The sequence below is a fragment of the Pantherophis guttatus genome, chromosome 1 (genome assembly GCF_059756535.1).
Source record: "Pantherophis guttatus breed Tessera chromosome 1, ASM5975653v1, whole genome shotgun sequence".
NCBI lineage: Eukaryota > Metazoa > Chordata > Lepidosauria > Squamata > Colubridae > Pantherophis > Pantherophis guttatus.
Window position 1 is genome coordinate 162,681,510 of NC_142063.1, and position 15,472 is coordinate 162,696,981.

At 39.9% G+C, this 15,472-nt stretch overlaps 1 protein-coding gene across 1 annotated transcript in view; it reads right to left on the reverse strand.

The window, feature by feature from the left end:
- The window catches only part of COL5A2 (collagen type V alpha 2 chain), a 178,161-nt gene extending 167,079 nt beyond the window's left edge, over positions 1 to 11,082 (reverse strand). The window contains exon 1 of the mRNA XM_034429209.3: positions 10,739 to 11,082. Within this exon, the coding sequence (XP_034285100.2) occupies positions 10,739 to 10,841 (103 nt within the window). The 5' untranslated portion in view covers positions 10,842 to 11,082. The remainder of the gene's footprint in view (positions 1 to 10,738) is intronic.
- Positions 11,083 to 15,472: the final 4,390 nt, after the last annotated feature.

Consider the following 15,472-nt stretch of genomic DNA (forward strand, 5'->3'; position numbering starts at 1 on the left):
TTTCTAGTGCCGGATGGCATTATTTTGCCTTAAACAAGATTTCAGTTATGCCATTGGTTGTCCCTGAGGTCAGAGATTTCAATGATGAACTTCCACAATGCTTTAACTATTACAATAGTAGTGGTTTTGCAGCATTAAATTTGGTCTGTTAGTTAAGAATATGCTAACCCCAAAGTGACCTAAAAAAAAGGATATACAGATCAGGGTTCTGGGTTTGTTAGTAAATGGCTGCATTCTTTTTATTTATTTATTTTTATTTTTAATTACTTTACAGACCTCCATCCTTCCTATTTTTATCATGATCACCTGACTATGCAATCTTGCAGCTTTTAATTAACTGAAAACTTTTAATACTATTCACATTCAGTGGGAACTTGTGAAGGTAGACTGCTTGTACAAAGACTCAGACCTCAATCCATATTCTCTTGGGTAAGATATGACTCTCCAATCATGTTCAGAATCATATCACCTCAGCATCTGACACTGCCAGGGTGTTAAAACCTTGATCATTCTAAAATTATAATTAGAATCAGTGAACTGAAGTGGTGAAAGCAGATGATTAACATCTCCCTTTGTTAGTCCACCTAGGTAAACCAGACAAGAAACAGGACTGGGTGAGTTTATTCTATTTTATTGTAAGGCTACATGAACAAAATCTTGCAAGTCTGAAGGCACAAACTTCCTGCCACCCCCATTTACCAACCTGATATTAGGACACATCCTTCCCAAGTTTCTTTCTCTTACCATTAAGTGATAATGGACTCTTTCCTCTCGTCTGATCATTCTCTACGCCAGGGGTCTCCAACCTTGGCAACTTTAAGACTTGTGGACTTCAACTTCCAGAATTCCTCAGCCAGCTGCTGGCTAAGGAATTCTAGGAGTTGAAGTCCACAAGTCTTAAAGTTGCCAAGGTTGGAGACCCCCTGCTCTATGCAGTATCTTTTTCCCTCATCCCCCAAGTTCATCCACTCATTCCACTGCACTCTCCACCAGAGATGGTGGAGATGGAATTGCCAAGAAATGGAAGTCCAAGAAAAGTGAAGCGCTTATTATATTATTCATATAATAAATCACAGGATAGGACAATAATATTGGAAGTGGAGGGGTGGTGGTGATGGTGATGAAGATGATATTTAAAAATAATATCTGGGGAGCCAGAACAGATTCTTAGAGTAGAGCTATTTTGATTAGGAAGATAGATGGTGGAAGCAAAAACTATCCAGCTTTTACCTCAGAGCAGGGGAAGGATTCAGAGGCCCTGGGACAGGAGATTAGAGGCTTCCAGTGCTATTTTATTGGCTTAGCCATCCATTACAAAATCATTATGGTTGTAAAAGTCAAAAAAATAGGGTATAAATGCTTCTAATTTTTTTAAATAAAAGGCTACCTAATCCCATCTTTTAGCTATTTTATGACATTTTTAAAAAAAACAGATTTCTATTAGGCATTTGAGTAGTTGTGTAATGTTTTATAGACATTATGTCTTTACACACTCCCGTAAATTATTGCACCTCCAAAACTGCAAAAACAAACTATGAAAGGATTTTTTTTTTAATTTTATTTTCTTTAATAATAATAGAACAGTGACTGCACTGAAAGTAAACTCTTCTGTAGTTTTTTCCAGCCAGGAAAATTCCACGTGTCCTGGGACTATAACTTTCAAGATTCCCAGTCACCATGACCAACAGCAATGCTGGCTGAGAATCCTGAGAAATATAGTTCTAACACTTCAGGAAGTGGTCTGGGGAGGACTACTGCAATTTTTTGTTGTCCTCACAGTTGAATAAAGAGGTGATCTTCCACAAATGAAAAAAACTTTTGCTAAAGGCTGGCCAAATCCTGTGTCAAAGGTTCTGAGATGCTTTAGTTCCTGTAAAAGTTGCATTGTTTTTCGCTTCTTTTCTAAGGAATCAAAGTATCCTTCAAAAACCCAGAGGAAAGAAAGAGATATAGTTTTGCATTGTTCTTTTCTCATTTCCTTTTTTCCTGGGTTTTTTTTTTTTAAATAAGTATTTTCTTGCTCTCGGCGGTAAATGGTGTCTTCCACTGAATTGAATACTAGTCCTCAACCTAAGACCGTTGTTTAACAATGTTGTGCTGCCCTCCCCCTGGTCACATGACCGTATTTCAGGCACTTGGCAATCTGCCCGCACTTGCTATCAGTTGCCAAATGCCCTGTGATCAGATGACTGCTGTTGCAAAATTCCCTCCTGGTTTCTGAATTCTTCCAGCCTTTCAGAATGCCAGCTCTGCAAGTGTTTTTTCCTTCGGAGACCTGAAAAATACTAGTGAAAGAAATGGATTCTGGATGAGAAAACGCTAAAGGCTCTGGCCTTCAATGTTCTGAAATGTTGAAGTTCAGAATGCCAGCTTCTCCGGTGTTTTCCTTTCCAGAGGAGAAAACACTAGTGAATGCCATTGTTGCCATAATGGTTCAGAAGGCCCCTTCTCCACTTTGTATGGTTCATAGAAGGAGCCTTCCGAATCATCATGAGAATAGAGCCTACATGCAGGGTGGAGCAAAGCAATAGAACTGGGCGTGATGGTGTGGGTAGAGGATCTGCGTGCTGGTAGGCCTAGCCAGCCGATGCTTCCCGATCCACAGCACATTTAAGCAATGTCAATGAGCACATGGCCTCCCAAGGCCTCTCTCACCCCGAGGTACCCCTGCACGGTAGCTTAATAATTGCAAAGGGAGAACTCGGTTTGCGATCTTTGAGTGAGGTGGTCACATGGATGTCTCCTTAACAGCCGCAGTGACTAATTATCAAATTTCCAAGCTCAGTTGTAGTTGTAAGTCAAGTGCCTGTGTTCTTTAAGAAGAATGGGGAAGAAGGGAGAGACCCATGCAAGCATACAAGCTTTGGTTTTAAAGGGGAAAAAATCCCCAACTTGCCAGCAAAAAAAGATTCTCTTTCCTCCCGTCTTCTTTTTCCCTTCTTCCTTCCCTCCTGGAAGGAATTCCTGGATTCCCATTTCTTGTTATTCCATTTTCTTGCTAGCCCCACCCCCAACTGCCTTTACAAATGAGGGAAATAAACCAAAAAAATGTAGCTCAGCATTACCTCTCTCTTTTTTACTGAGTTCACAATCTTTTCACCAAAATAAAAACCGAAATCCAAAGATGTACTTCCATTTATGCAAGGCGCTACACAACTCTCTTGGATGCAGCCTTGCGCAGCGTCATGCAATGTCTACTAGCGCAGCTTTTTCTGGGACTTTTAGGTACAGAACGTTGCCAGATTTTTTCCACTCAACAGCACATCTCCAGATGCAGCTCTTAAACCATCCAACCAAGGATTTAAAACAACCCTTGTAGTTCAATTCTGCTGTGCTTCTTTTAGGATGCAAAATGCAGAAGAACTGACATATTGTCATTTGTTTTAGTTTCATCCAGAAGCTTCCCTTCTTTTCAAGAAAGAGGCCATTATATATTATATGAAAAGCAGCAGATCTTGTGTGGTCTAAATCATTCAAAGAGTCTAGAGAGCAAAAGAGCAGTGCTAAAATGTCTAATCTCAATTATGGCTAAACCATTTAACCCCCTGGGCTCAGTTAGCTCAGCTGGAAATAAGCTGAGCTTCAAATCAGGGGACGGAGATGAATTTTTTTCAGGTAAGGAGATAGCCAACTAGTTGTCTTTCGGCAGATTTATTAAGCCATGGAAGGAAAAATATGGAAAACATTATTAAAAAATGAAAAAGCAACGATCTAATGAAAAAGGTACCCAACAGCAAATATTCCCAAACATAGTACTTTTGAAATTTAACAATTTTAGGACTATGGAAATCCCAAAGAAACAGAATGTGCATTAGAAAACTACAGTCTCTAAACCCTGTGGAGCTCAATTCAATTAATCGTGAGGGGAGAATCCTACAAAGGTCCTCTCTCATTAAAAATATGGGATTTAGGGGCATGCAGGTTTCATCTGTGCATGTTGGATATTTATAAACAAAGTAGGAAAACATGCAAAGCATGACTTTGCGAATTCTTTCCACCTCCTTAAAAAAGCTTTGTTAGGAGTCCTGGTGCCCCAAAGGGACCAAAAAGGAGAAAGGTGAAGGCTTTCACCAGCATCTCTAGCCATTGCCCAACTGCTCTCCATATGGATGCACTGAGGAAATGTTTCCTCCTCAGCCCTCAGCTGATCCAGTCCACTTTTAAAATTGAACTTTATTTTGTCAGCTTCTCTCTCCATACCAAACTTGGTCCCCTTTTGTTCTGAGAGAGTTATCTTGCTGTGGATCAATAATCAGACAAAAGATCAAAATTCTTTCCCATAATTTATTTCCAACATTCCATTGGGCTGGAAAATGTTTTTAAAAAGGTATTTATATAGAATGTTTGTTTATCCAAACTCTGATACAGGGATTCTCATTCTGCTCTTTAGATTTGCCAGAAATGGAAAAATGCCGATCTCCCCATACAGTATTGCAAGGAGGGTCTCCTTGCTAAATTCAGCTTGCACAATCTCTAAAATGACAGTGTGTAACTTTTCAGGGGCTGAGCACAATGTCTGACCTTTGAATAATATCCTGGACCAACGCTCCCCAAATTTAGCAGTGATCCAGGTCAGAACAGACATGTTTCCCCATGCACTTGATAATTGTCTTATCTCCAGATAACTTTTTAAGGTGTTCCAGATAACTTTTTAAGGTGTTCTAAGGAGTACATGCTGAAGGCTTGTGCTCTAACTCAAAGCTTGATAGAGCTTATTGGATCAAGAATTGGTCCTTGGGATCCCTTGTAGGCTGATAGTGCAGCTTCCATGATCCTTTTGAACTCCCAAATTCAATCTGTCAGGTTTGCAGTGAAATGAAAGCTTTCATGGCATAGGAGCTAAGGAGATACAACCATGTTCACATTTGTTTATGAAAAGTAAGGAAATAATTTTGAATGGATTCCTTGGCATTCATATGGAACATGCACTATCTGCTTGACTGGAACCATCTGGGTTTCCTTTGCTCTAAATGTATTCATTATAGCATATCCTACAGGCATTTTTGGCATGCCTTTCCTTGATCTATCCTTGGCATCTCATTGTAATTTATTGTATTCCTTTAAATAAGGCTGCATTTTTCTGTAATATGGGGCTTATTATCACTGGCATAACTTCGACTGCCAGGTAATCTTTACCTTTCTTCCATTCTTGTTAAAACTATTTATTGTATAATAAATTGAGTTTTTACTTCATCATCAGAAGAAAAATGTTTTCTTCCACAGTAAATCAGCATGAAGAAATCTATATTATTCCTTGGCTCCCATTTTAGCTACATATTCCCTATAGGGCTGCCATTATGCAGTTGCTATTTTGAAAGCAAATGTCACACTGTTGCTAGCATTTTCTTAAGTTGAAATATTCAGTGACCAACTATTATTGTGCTTAAAGTCTGGAAAGCAATTGTTACTCATTCACCCAAAACCAATCATCATATGGAATAGAAATATGATATAAGCAGGGAATCTAGATTCAGGTCTGAATACACACTAGCTTTATTGGCATATTTCTCCCTCTACTCTATTCCCTCAACTTTAAAAAACTGAGAAAAAAGGATTAAGTTTGCAGAATTATGAGTAACATGTCTGGTCCTCACAGTGTAAAGTAGAGAAATGCCAAATAGTTGTGGAAATTGCCTCTGGTTCTAGTTTCTGCTACTGGAGTTGTATAAATAATTGCTTCTTCACATAGTAGGTAATAATGTATATTAGTTAGTAATAGTGGTCCAAGTGGAAGGTTAGCCCATTGATCAAAGTGGCTCTTGTTCTGAGTAAACATACAGACAGGATTTTGCAGCAAACTCATATTAAAGGTAAAGGTAAAGGTTCCCCTCGCACATATGTGCTAGTCATTCCCGACTCTAGGGGGTGCTGCTCATCTCCATTTCAAAGCCGAAGAGCCAGTGCTGTCCAAAGACGTCTCCGTGGTTATGTGGCAGGCATGGCCAAACACCAAAGGTGCACAGAATGCTGTTACCTTCCTACCAAAGGTTTTTCTACTTGCATTTTTTACGTGCTTTCAAACTGCTAGGTTGGCAGAAGCTGGGGCAAGTAACGGGAGGTCACCCCATTACACGGCACTAGGGATTCGAACCGCTGAACTGCCGACCTTTCAATCAACAAGCTCAGCGTCTTAGCCACTGAGCCACCGCGTTCCTCAAACTCATATTACTGACATCTAATTTTATTTCTCTTGTTGATCACATAATGACAAGCATCCCTTCATAGGCTCAAGCAGGGAAGGGCAGCCTGATATCCTTCAAAGGTTTTATATTTTACACTCTTAACTGTACCGGAAAATATAGTCAGACACAAGGGATTCATCACATTGGAAGGATGCAGGAGTGACTCTGCCATGGCTAAAGGGAAAAAAAATCCTTCAATGTAATTGTGTCAGATTCTTGAGAACTGCCTAGACAAGTCCTTGCAGTTTTCTTGGCAAGGTTTTTCAGAAATGGTTCATCATTGCCTCCTTCCTAGGGCTGAGAGAGAGAGACTGGGCCAAGGTCACCCAACTGGCTTTCTTGTCTAAGGAAGGCCTAGAACTCCTCTCCTGGTTTATAGCCTGATACCTTAATCACTACAACAAACTGGCACTCCAAAGAAAGATATAAAAATCCTAAAATGAAGACATCTCCAGATTGTGTATCTTTAGACTTTTTTTCAAAATGGCTAGAGAAGGGGTGTCAAACTCGTGGCTCATGGGCCAGGTGCATCACATGCTGGCCACACCCATGCCTGGTTTAGCAAAGGGGGGGAAGTCATGATATGTCACGTGATGACATCATGGCGACACGAGTTTGACACCCCTCGGCTAGAGGAACCTGGGTTGATCCCGCAACAAGTTTCTGCAAGAAGTATCAACAATGTTCTTCAGTTCCTCTATTGTCCTAGGCCAGTGATGGCGAACCTTTTTCGCACCACGTGCGGTGCGCCCGAAAATCAACTTCCGGTTTCAACTACTGAACTTCCAGTTTCAGCCAGCTACTCTTCTGGGTTTCTGGCGCACATCAGCTGGCCAGCGCACATGCTCATGCAGGAAAACAGAAGACTACCTCTTCTAGTTTCCGGCACTGCCACATGCAAAAAGGCCAGCTGATTGTCGTGCGCGCATGCTCGCCAGAAACCCGGAAGAGGAACAGGCGACCAGGCGACATGGCTCCGTATGCCACTTCGGGCACACATGCCATAGTTTCACCATCATGGTCCTAGGCTAAGAGTCTAGCTGCATGTCCTATTAAAAACACTGGTACCAACAAGGATTTAGGTTTACCCCTTGAAAAGCTGCCATTGTGAACATATATATGTTCACTTATATATATATAAGTCCCAGTTTTCCTTGAGGAAAATAAAGCACAATACATTTTTACGTTTGTTCTTTTTCCACACAAGAAAAAAACCAGTATGAAGTACACTCTGGGGAGTACAATTAGCTGACTTTTCATTTTTATATATTATAAATGTCATGGTCAGTTTATCTATTGACTGGGTTCATTAATCACTCTTAAAATGTTCTGTAACCACAACTATTCTGGCTTATGTGCCATAGTTTGTTGACTAGCGTTTGCTGCAAACACTGTCATTTTGGCTGAATTAATAAATCATGGTTAAAAAAAGTATGACTCAGACCAATGTAGGAAATTATGTACAGAATAATTGAATAGCCAAATCACATCCTAAGATACTCCTTAGCCCCATATGGTACTTGGAGCCACAACATAACCCATCTCTGTTTATAAGGCACCATTCCTTTTGCATCTGCAGAGAATTTAGGGATGCCTAGTTAATCTTCTCATTCCCCTTAATTTTGATGGCTGCCTTGTTTTACTGATTCTATATCAGAGGTCCCTTGATATGCAGAAAACTGGCATATAAAATAAATAAATAAATAAATAAATAAATACATACATACATACATACTAATTTCATTTCTCTTACCAAATCCATCAGATTTTGAATGAATGCAAAGTTAAAGTTTTGTTCATAACATCAATGAAGTATAACATTCCATATCTGTCCAGAAGATTGGTCAATATTTGCTTTAACAGTTCATAAAATAAGTCAAATATTTTCCACTGAGGGTAACTCCCACAGCTTTGGATTCAGCTTTTTACAAGGAAGCAGGGGGCCAAAACTTTCAAAACTAGGAAGAAAGAATAATAATCTGAAGCACTGTAAACGATAGATAAAACAGGAGGAAGGAGAGGATGGTTAGGTGAGATTCAATTACTTCTACTAATCTAAAAAAAGATTAGAGGTCCACTTTAAAAGGGTGGAAAGGCCTCCAGCCACACTTTGAAAATTACAATCAAGGAAAAGCACTACTGGCCAACCATTCCCACACGACTGATGATTCAGAGAATTCTGAACAGAGCATTTAGGATAGGGGTTAAAACCAGTGGCCTTTAAGATGTTGCTAAACCAGCATCTCTCAACACTAACTACATTGGCTGGACTAGTGATACTTCAAGTTCAATAATTTATGGAGATTCACAAGTTCACTAAATGTATGCAAGTAGTGAGTCATAAGCCTAAGAGCAATAACTGAAGGGTGATAATGTCCACCTGGCTGGAAATGAGGACCTCAGATCTTGGGAGAATAAGGGATTCCAAGCCTCTTTTTCTCTCCCTGAGCAGGCATTGAATGATGGATCATAGACAGCACCCTATCTCTAGATTGCCATCCAGTTTGTAGAGGCAGCTATGCGAATAGCTGATGGATTTTGTGAGCTGGGTTTTCAGTAGCTTTTGCATTCTATGGCCTAGGAGTAATCCTAGATGAAATACAATGTACAGTATTATTTGGACTTACGAAGACACGTTGTTTCTGAATAAGAGATCATGACAACAGATAATCCTTACCATGAAACAAGCTGGTAACCTTCCACAGAAAACAAGATTACAGCTGGGCTGAGTTAGGTTCTGATTTTAGAAGGCTGGCAGCCCTCAAAAAATGCAAGGGCTTAATCGCATTATTGCACGAGACAACATTTAAACGTTTCAGTCCTAGAACAAATAGTTCATATTTTGGCCTCCTGACTGTTTAATGAAAATCTCCCTTGCATATGACATATAGTGGAAAATGTGTTGCCCAACACAAGATCACTGGCGTACCCCCAGGCTGCACATAAACAAAACAAATGGCGTGTACTAACCTAACCCCACTTAAACAGCTTGTTCAGGGCATGCTTTTTAATTTCTTTGGCAGTTAAAAATCTTATGCTTAAAGTTCCACTGTCATGTTTGTCTGTCTTTTAACAGCGAGGAAGGACTGGCTGATTTGATTCACACTTGCTCAGAAATAAGCCCTATTAAATCAATGGAATTCCTAAGGATTGCCCTGCAAACCCCATTAATTCCATGGCACACATTTCCAAGGGAAGGCTGCATAGGACTGGGCTGTGAATTTGGGTAGTGGCCTTGTCTTTCCACTGCGACTCTATCTCTCTGAAGCATGTCCCATGCAAATCTGACATTATCTTAGAGCCTGTTTTGATTACATAAAGGGCACCCTCTAGAGGTCTCCTTCTACAGTGTACAGCACAGTAACATCCTTATCTCTATTGGACTTCCAGCAGGGTGGAAAATTTTTTTGACCTTGTTCATATTTGATTGTCCATCCAAAACGTTGGGTATGCAAGCTCTCCTGCCCGAAAATATCCAAACCATTTTAGTAATACTGTCCAACAATCTGCAGATACACATTCACATATGCACACTTACACGCACACACACACACACAAACAAACTTCATCCACCATTCCAATTTCTTACAAATCAGTGTAGCGTTTTAGCAAATGCAGATAAACCAAATAAAATCCTCATCCTTTTCACAGTTCCCCTTGAGTTTCTAATCTAACCAGAACAAATTCGGAACAGCTGAATCCAAGTGGGTGTCACAGAAAGCCAGTTAGGAATCCTCCCAACATTAACCTTGAACCGATATGAACTGGAAGCCAACATGCTGGCTAAATGGAATCCATCGCCATGCCACGAAGACAAATACTATGCTTCCTGACTAGACTTCCTGTCCTCAAGCACCAGGGAGCAAAATGCAGGGTGCTGATAGCCCAGCCAGAAGGGTGAAAGAACAGTGTGTCACAAAGTCTGGATTTCATCAAGACGAGTCTCTTAGGAAAAGGGGGGAATGGTTAACTCCAAGAAGCAAAGAAATGCAGAGAGAAAGTCAGAGAAGCAGCGGGGAAAAAAGGGAACCAAAAAAGAAAGAAGTTCTGTGCAATTCTTGCTAACAAAGAATTGAATAAAACAGATGTAGCTTAGGCAGTGCAAAAGGACTCCACCCTTCCAATTCCTTGTGTTTACTTCTCTCCCTCTCCCTCTCCCTCTGTTCAGAAAGTTTAGGCTTGTCTCCAAGGCTGCATTTCTGTTTCATCACAACTGCAAACTTATTACAAACAGTAATAAGACTTCTTTTTCAAAACGACATACACAGAAACAAAGCGAGACAACTGCATTTATCCCTAAGAGCTTGGTGAATTTTTTTTTCCCCCATTGTTCTTCCTCTCTTCCTTGTCCACCGTGCAGATGGCAGGAGGCAAAAAAAAATCTTTAGCTTTTAAAATCCATTTCCCATTAGCTGACTTTTCAGCTTCCTCTCAATCCCCTAGTTCATAGTACACCCACACAAATATACAGAGGGCATCCTGCACTTCCAAGCTGACTTTTATTTCAAAGCTTCAAAGCACAAAAGTGACCTTCGGCATTCTAAAGAGAAACTCACCCCCTTCAAACTCGTCCTCTTCTTGTGTTCGTATCGTCCCCAAATGTCCTAGAAAAGCAATAAGAATGACAAACGTTCTTCTTTGGGTCCAGATGGCCATCATGTCTAAATATTAGACATGTATATCCTCCTTGGAGGAAAAGTGCAAAACAAAAAGTGTACAAAAGAAGATCATATGGACATCATAAAGCCAGCTCTTTTCTTTTAGCACTCCCACAGGACACACAGAAAGTCTGCAAGCTCCTCTCTTGCTTGCCTTTTCTTTTTAAGCAGCTCTGGCTCTTGCGCAGCCTGCAAACACTTTTCCCCCCTCAAGTGATGCAGCTTTAAATAGGAAGAATGCTGCCTCCAGTTCTTTTCCTGCCCCCTTTCAGCTTCTTCAGCCTAATAATCATCCAGTCCCTGGCAAGGAATCGCATGACTGATGGTAAACAATCGAATCAGGAGAAGCTACACTCTTCTTCCCTCAAACTTTTCCTTCCTTCCTCTTTTTTTCTTTCTTTCTTTCTTTCTTTCTTTCTTTCTTTCTTTCTTTTCTTTTCTTTCTTAAATACACAGTTTCTGAGAGCAGCTACCTTTCCCTGCTGTTGTTCAAGAAAATCTCTCCCTTGAAAGAACAGATTGGGGTCCACACATATTTGATTCAGAAAAATTTATTCGGTGATTCAGACTGTTGGAAAATGAGGAGGCAATGAGATGCTAAAGCATTCTTTAGAACAAACTTTTGCTTCTGAAAGGAAGCATCCTCCTTCACAGATGCAATCAGCCTAAGCTTTGCCGTTCTTCTGATCTTGCATGTCTAAGATGCCCTTTTCGTGTGCGGGCTTTCCTGCTGAAATTATGAAGACTGAAGTCCATTCTTATCAGGAAACATCAAGGTGATAAAGGTGATTTGAGTTCTTCTCTATTCACCTCAGTTACAGTAATCCAGAAGCTAAATCCCAGTTCTTTCTGGGAAATTGCATAGCAGTGAATTAAGGGATACTAAGACCTGTTACACAGATTTGCTGCTGACCTTTTTACTGCTTATCATTGATACCTTTCTGCCAGGATGCATAGATGGGTGGGTGGATCAGTGGATGGATGGATGGATGGGTGGGTGGGTGGGTGGAAGGAAGGAAGGATTGATGGACAGATGCTGCCTACTGGCCTGGATCACCAGATTGCCCATTGACTCAAGATTACTTATATCAGGCCAATGGCAAGTGTCAATTAGTAATAATATCTCTTTTGTGGCCTTTTCAAAGCTAATAGGCAATCACATGCCTTGCTTCATAATAGGTGGTTTAAATATGCCATTCTAATTCCTAGAATAGAATAGAATAGAATAGAATAGAATAGAATAGAATAGAATAGAATAGAATAGAATAGAATAGAATAGAATAGAAGAATAGAATTTTTTATTGACCAAGTGTGATTGAACACACAAGGAATTTGTCTTGGTGCATATGCTCTCAGTGTACATAAAAGAAAAGATACATTCATCAAGAATCACAAGGTACAACACTTAATGATAGTCATAGGGAAACAGTCAATATAAATCTTAAGGATACCAGCAACCAGGTTACAGTCATACAGTCATAAGTGGGAGGAGATGGGTGATAGGAACAATGAAAAGATTAATAGTAATGCAGACTTAGTAAGTAGTTTGACAGTGTTGAGGGAATTATTTGTTCAGCAGAGTGATGGCATTCGGGGAAAAAACTGTTCTTGTGTCTAGTTGTTCTGGTGTGCAGTGCTCTATAGCGTTGTTTTGAGGGTAGGAGTTGAAACAGTTTGTGTCCAGGATGCGACACTGTAAATATTTTCACAGCCCTCTTTGCAGCATACAGGTCCTCGATGGAAGGCAGGTTACATTAATGTAATATGTATTCAGGACATTATGTGAAGTTTAAAAAGCAGCCCTCAAACACAGCCAATCAATGCCAGGACAAGTGATACTGTACTGCTGAGCCCTGCCAGAGTGGTAGGGCTCAAGCAAATTGTCCAAGTCTGCTGAATGATGCTATGTAGGGCAATTCTATATTGCAGTTTTAAGCTGATAGTTTCCTGCATTGTTCCCAGTTATTTCTATGGGACTATGGAACCATGCTTCCTCCAGCCTGAACAGGAACCAAAAGGGTGCCAGGAATGAAGGGAGCATGAGTTTCTAAAATTGATGGCAGTCACGGATTTAACAGGTCATAGTTGGATCAATTACAAGATTATTTTTTTTAAAAGTGCCAACTGCTAAGCACAGCACAGAACATAGCTGCCTGGAACCCAAGATGAAATGGCAATGTAGGACTATGTGAGTAACTATGTGAATAGCTGCTGGAGAGGATGAGGCATGCCAGGTCACACTAAAGATGGGCCAAGCAGAAAAAGGAATTCTGCCTGTACTGCACTGCATTGTGCTACTAAGAGAAATCCACTTAATTGTCTATTACTATACTACTAAGACAAGGGATGCGGTGGCTCAGCAGCTAAGATGCTGAGCTTATCGATCGAAAGATCAGCAGTTCAACAGTTCAAATCCCTAGTGCCACATAACGGGATGCGCTCCCATTACTTGTCCCAGCTTCTGCCAACCTAGCAGTTCAAAAGCGCATAAATGCAAGTAGACAAATAGGGACCACCTTTGGTGGGAAGGTAACAGTGTTCCGTGTGCCTTTGGCATTTAGTCATGCCAGTCACATGACCAGGAGACGTCTTCGGACAGCACTGGCTCTTCGGCTTTGAAATGGAGATGAGCACCACCACCTAGAGTCGGCTAGCACATATGTGCGAAGGGAACCTTTATTTTTTATACTACTAAGAGAAATGCATTTGCTAAGAGATTTTAGCAAGTCTGAATCATGGGGGTACATTTTTAAAAAAATGAAAATTATTGTATCAAGTTTTAATAAGCCCTAGAAATAGTATGCAATGCAACAATGTGTTTTCTGCACATTATGGGTTCACAGATGATAGCAAACCATAACTTGGTTTGGTTTTGTCTTAGCCTGATGTTGAATTCTGCTACAGGGGTTTATAGGTCATGCCTATAATTCTGTGTTAAATACCGGTATGTACCAGGCCACTATTATGCAATGTGTGAATCCAGCCATTAAATCTAATCCCTTCTATAAACATGGTAATCTTCAACCATGCCACAACTTTCAGTTTTCCAATAGACAATTAAGTGGATTAGTAATAAATTATTACAATTCTGCACTCATATGCAATCCATTTTCCTCCTGTAGTATTATACTAGCAAATATAATTTGGGCTCATATAAAGTGGTATGTATGTATGTGTATTGGGCTTTGCGTGCCCCCACTTCAGTCAAGGCCAGTGTTTCTCACTTAGCAATTTGAAGGTTTGTGGATTTCAACTTCAACTCCCAGAATTCCCCAACCAGCCAGGCTGGCTGAGAAATTCTGGTATGGAAGGCCATACTTCTTAAAACCTCCCAAGGTTGAGAAATACTGGAGTAAGCAGTCCATTTAAATTGGGAAGGGGGGCTCATGGGACGATAGAAAGAGGGCTTAGTGGCTAAAGTATTTATGCTCTTCAATTCTTCAGCAGTTCTCTCTCCTACACTTTTCCTTCCTTCACATTAAAATATAAACACAAGAACTTGGAATTCCTTGTTTGTCTTCTTTAACCTCCATTTTTAAGACAGAAAAGAATGAGATAAAAAAAATACATATTCTGCCCTAATTTAAGCATCTGGAAGCTCTATTAGAAATATGTTTGTCTATTGCTTTAGCATCTGTACATTAATGCATGCCTAAATAGAAAGTATTTCACATATTTCAAGGATGAAATAATAAGAGAACATAGATCAAGGCAAAAGATACAGAAAGGGCACAGGGAGACCAGCCTACAAGTTCCCTCCACTCCTGAGACAAAGTAAATGGTACTTCTTGGCCTACTCTTGTTGACCAGTCAAATTATTTTAACAATGAAGAGACAATACCACAAATATTTTTTTCCTATTCCTGACAATAATCATTCTAACAAAATAATTATAAATCAATTTAATTCATCTGCTAACTCAATGTACCTAAACATAGGACCAGCTTTGGTCAGAATGGGTGGGACTACCTTCTTGAATGTGCCTCTTTCAACATTAGACAGTACTAAACACAAATGTCTGAGAAGTTTCCATTTATAATATATGTATGTCCCCATCGAGTCATCTTGTCCAAAGCTCTGCCTACACAACTTCCTTTTAGTAGCTAACACTAAATCATGGGTATACCCTTTTTTCCTGTTTATATGAACAACCGCATACAGACAACTTTTATGATGGAAACTGATGTGACAAGTATTTCAGCCCTCAGTGATGTATTCAGTTATTACATTTCAACAATTTGTAGTCCACCTTTCAGGTGGAAAACACTGTCAGTGTGACCTCTGCTATATCATCGTGAAATAGAATAATAAAATTGCTAAATAATTCCAACCACAAAAAATATTAATATGCAACCATCTACTCATTTAGAACGCAATGGGCATTCCAACTAAAACTGTAAATCTATATTCTACATCCCAGTCAAATCACTATGAATAAAAATATGGCCAAAAAAAAAAATGATGAATCTTTGGAGCTCATGGCTGAGCTTGACTTGTCCAAATTGTAATAAATTCCCCAAAATAAATGCCAGTATCAAAAATGTCCCACTGGGTGGCTTCTTCAATTTAATTAGAAGGTGGCTGAAAGGGTTCTATAGTCTTCCTGGTGTTATATTTTACAATCACTTTTCC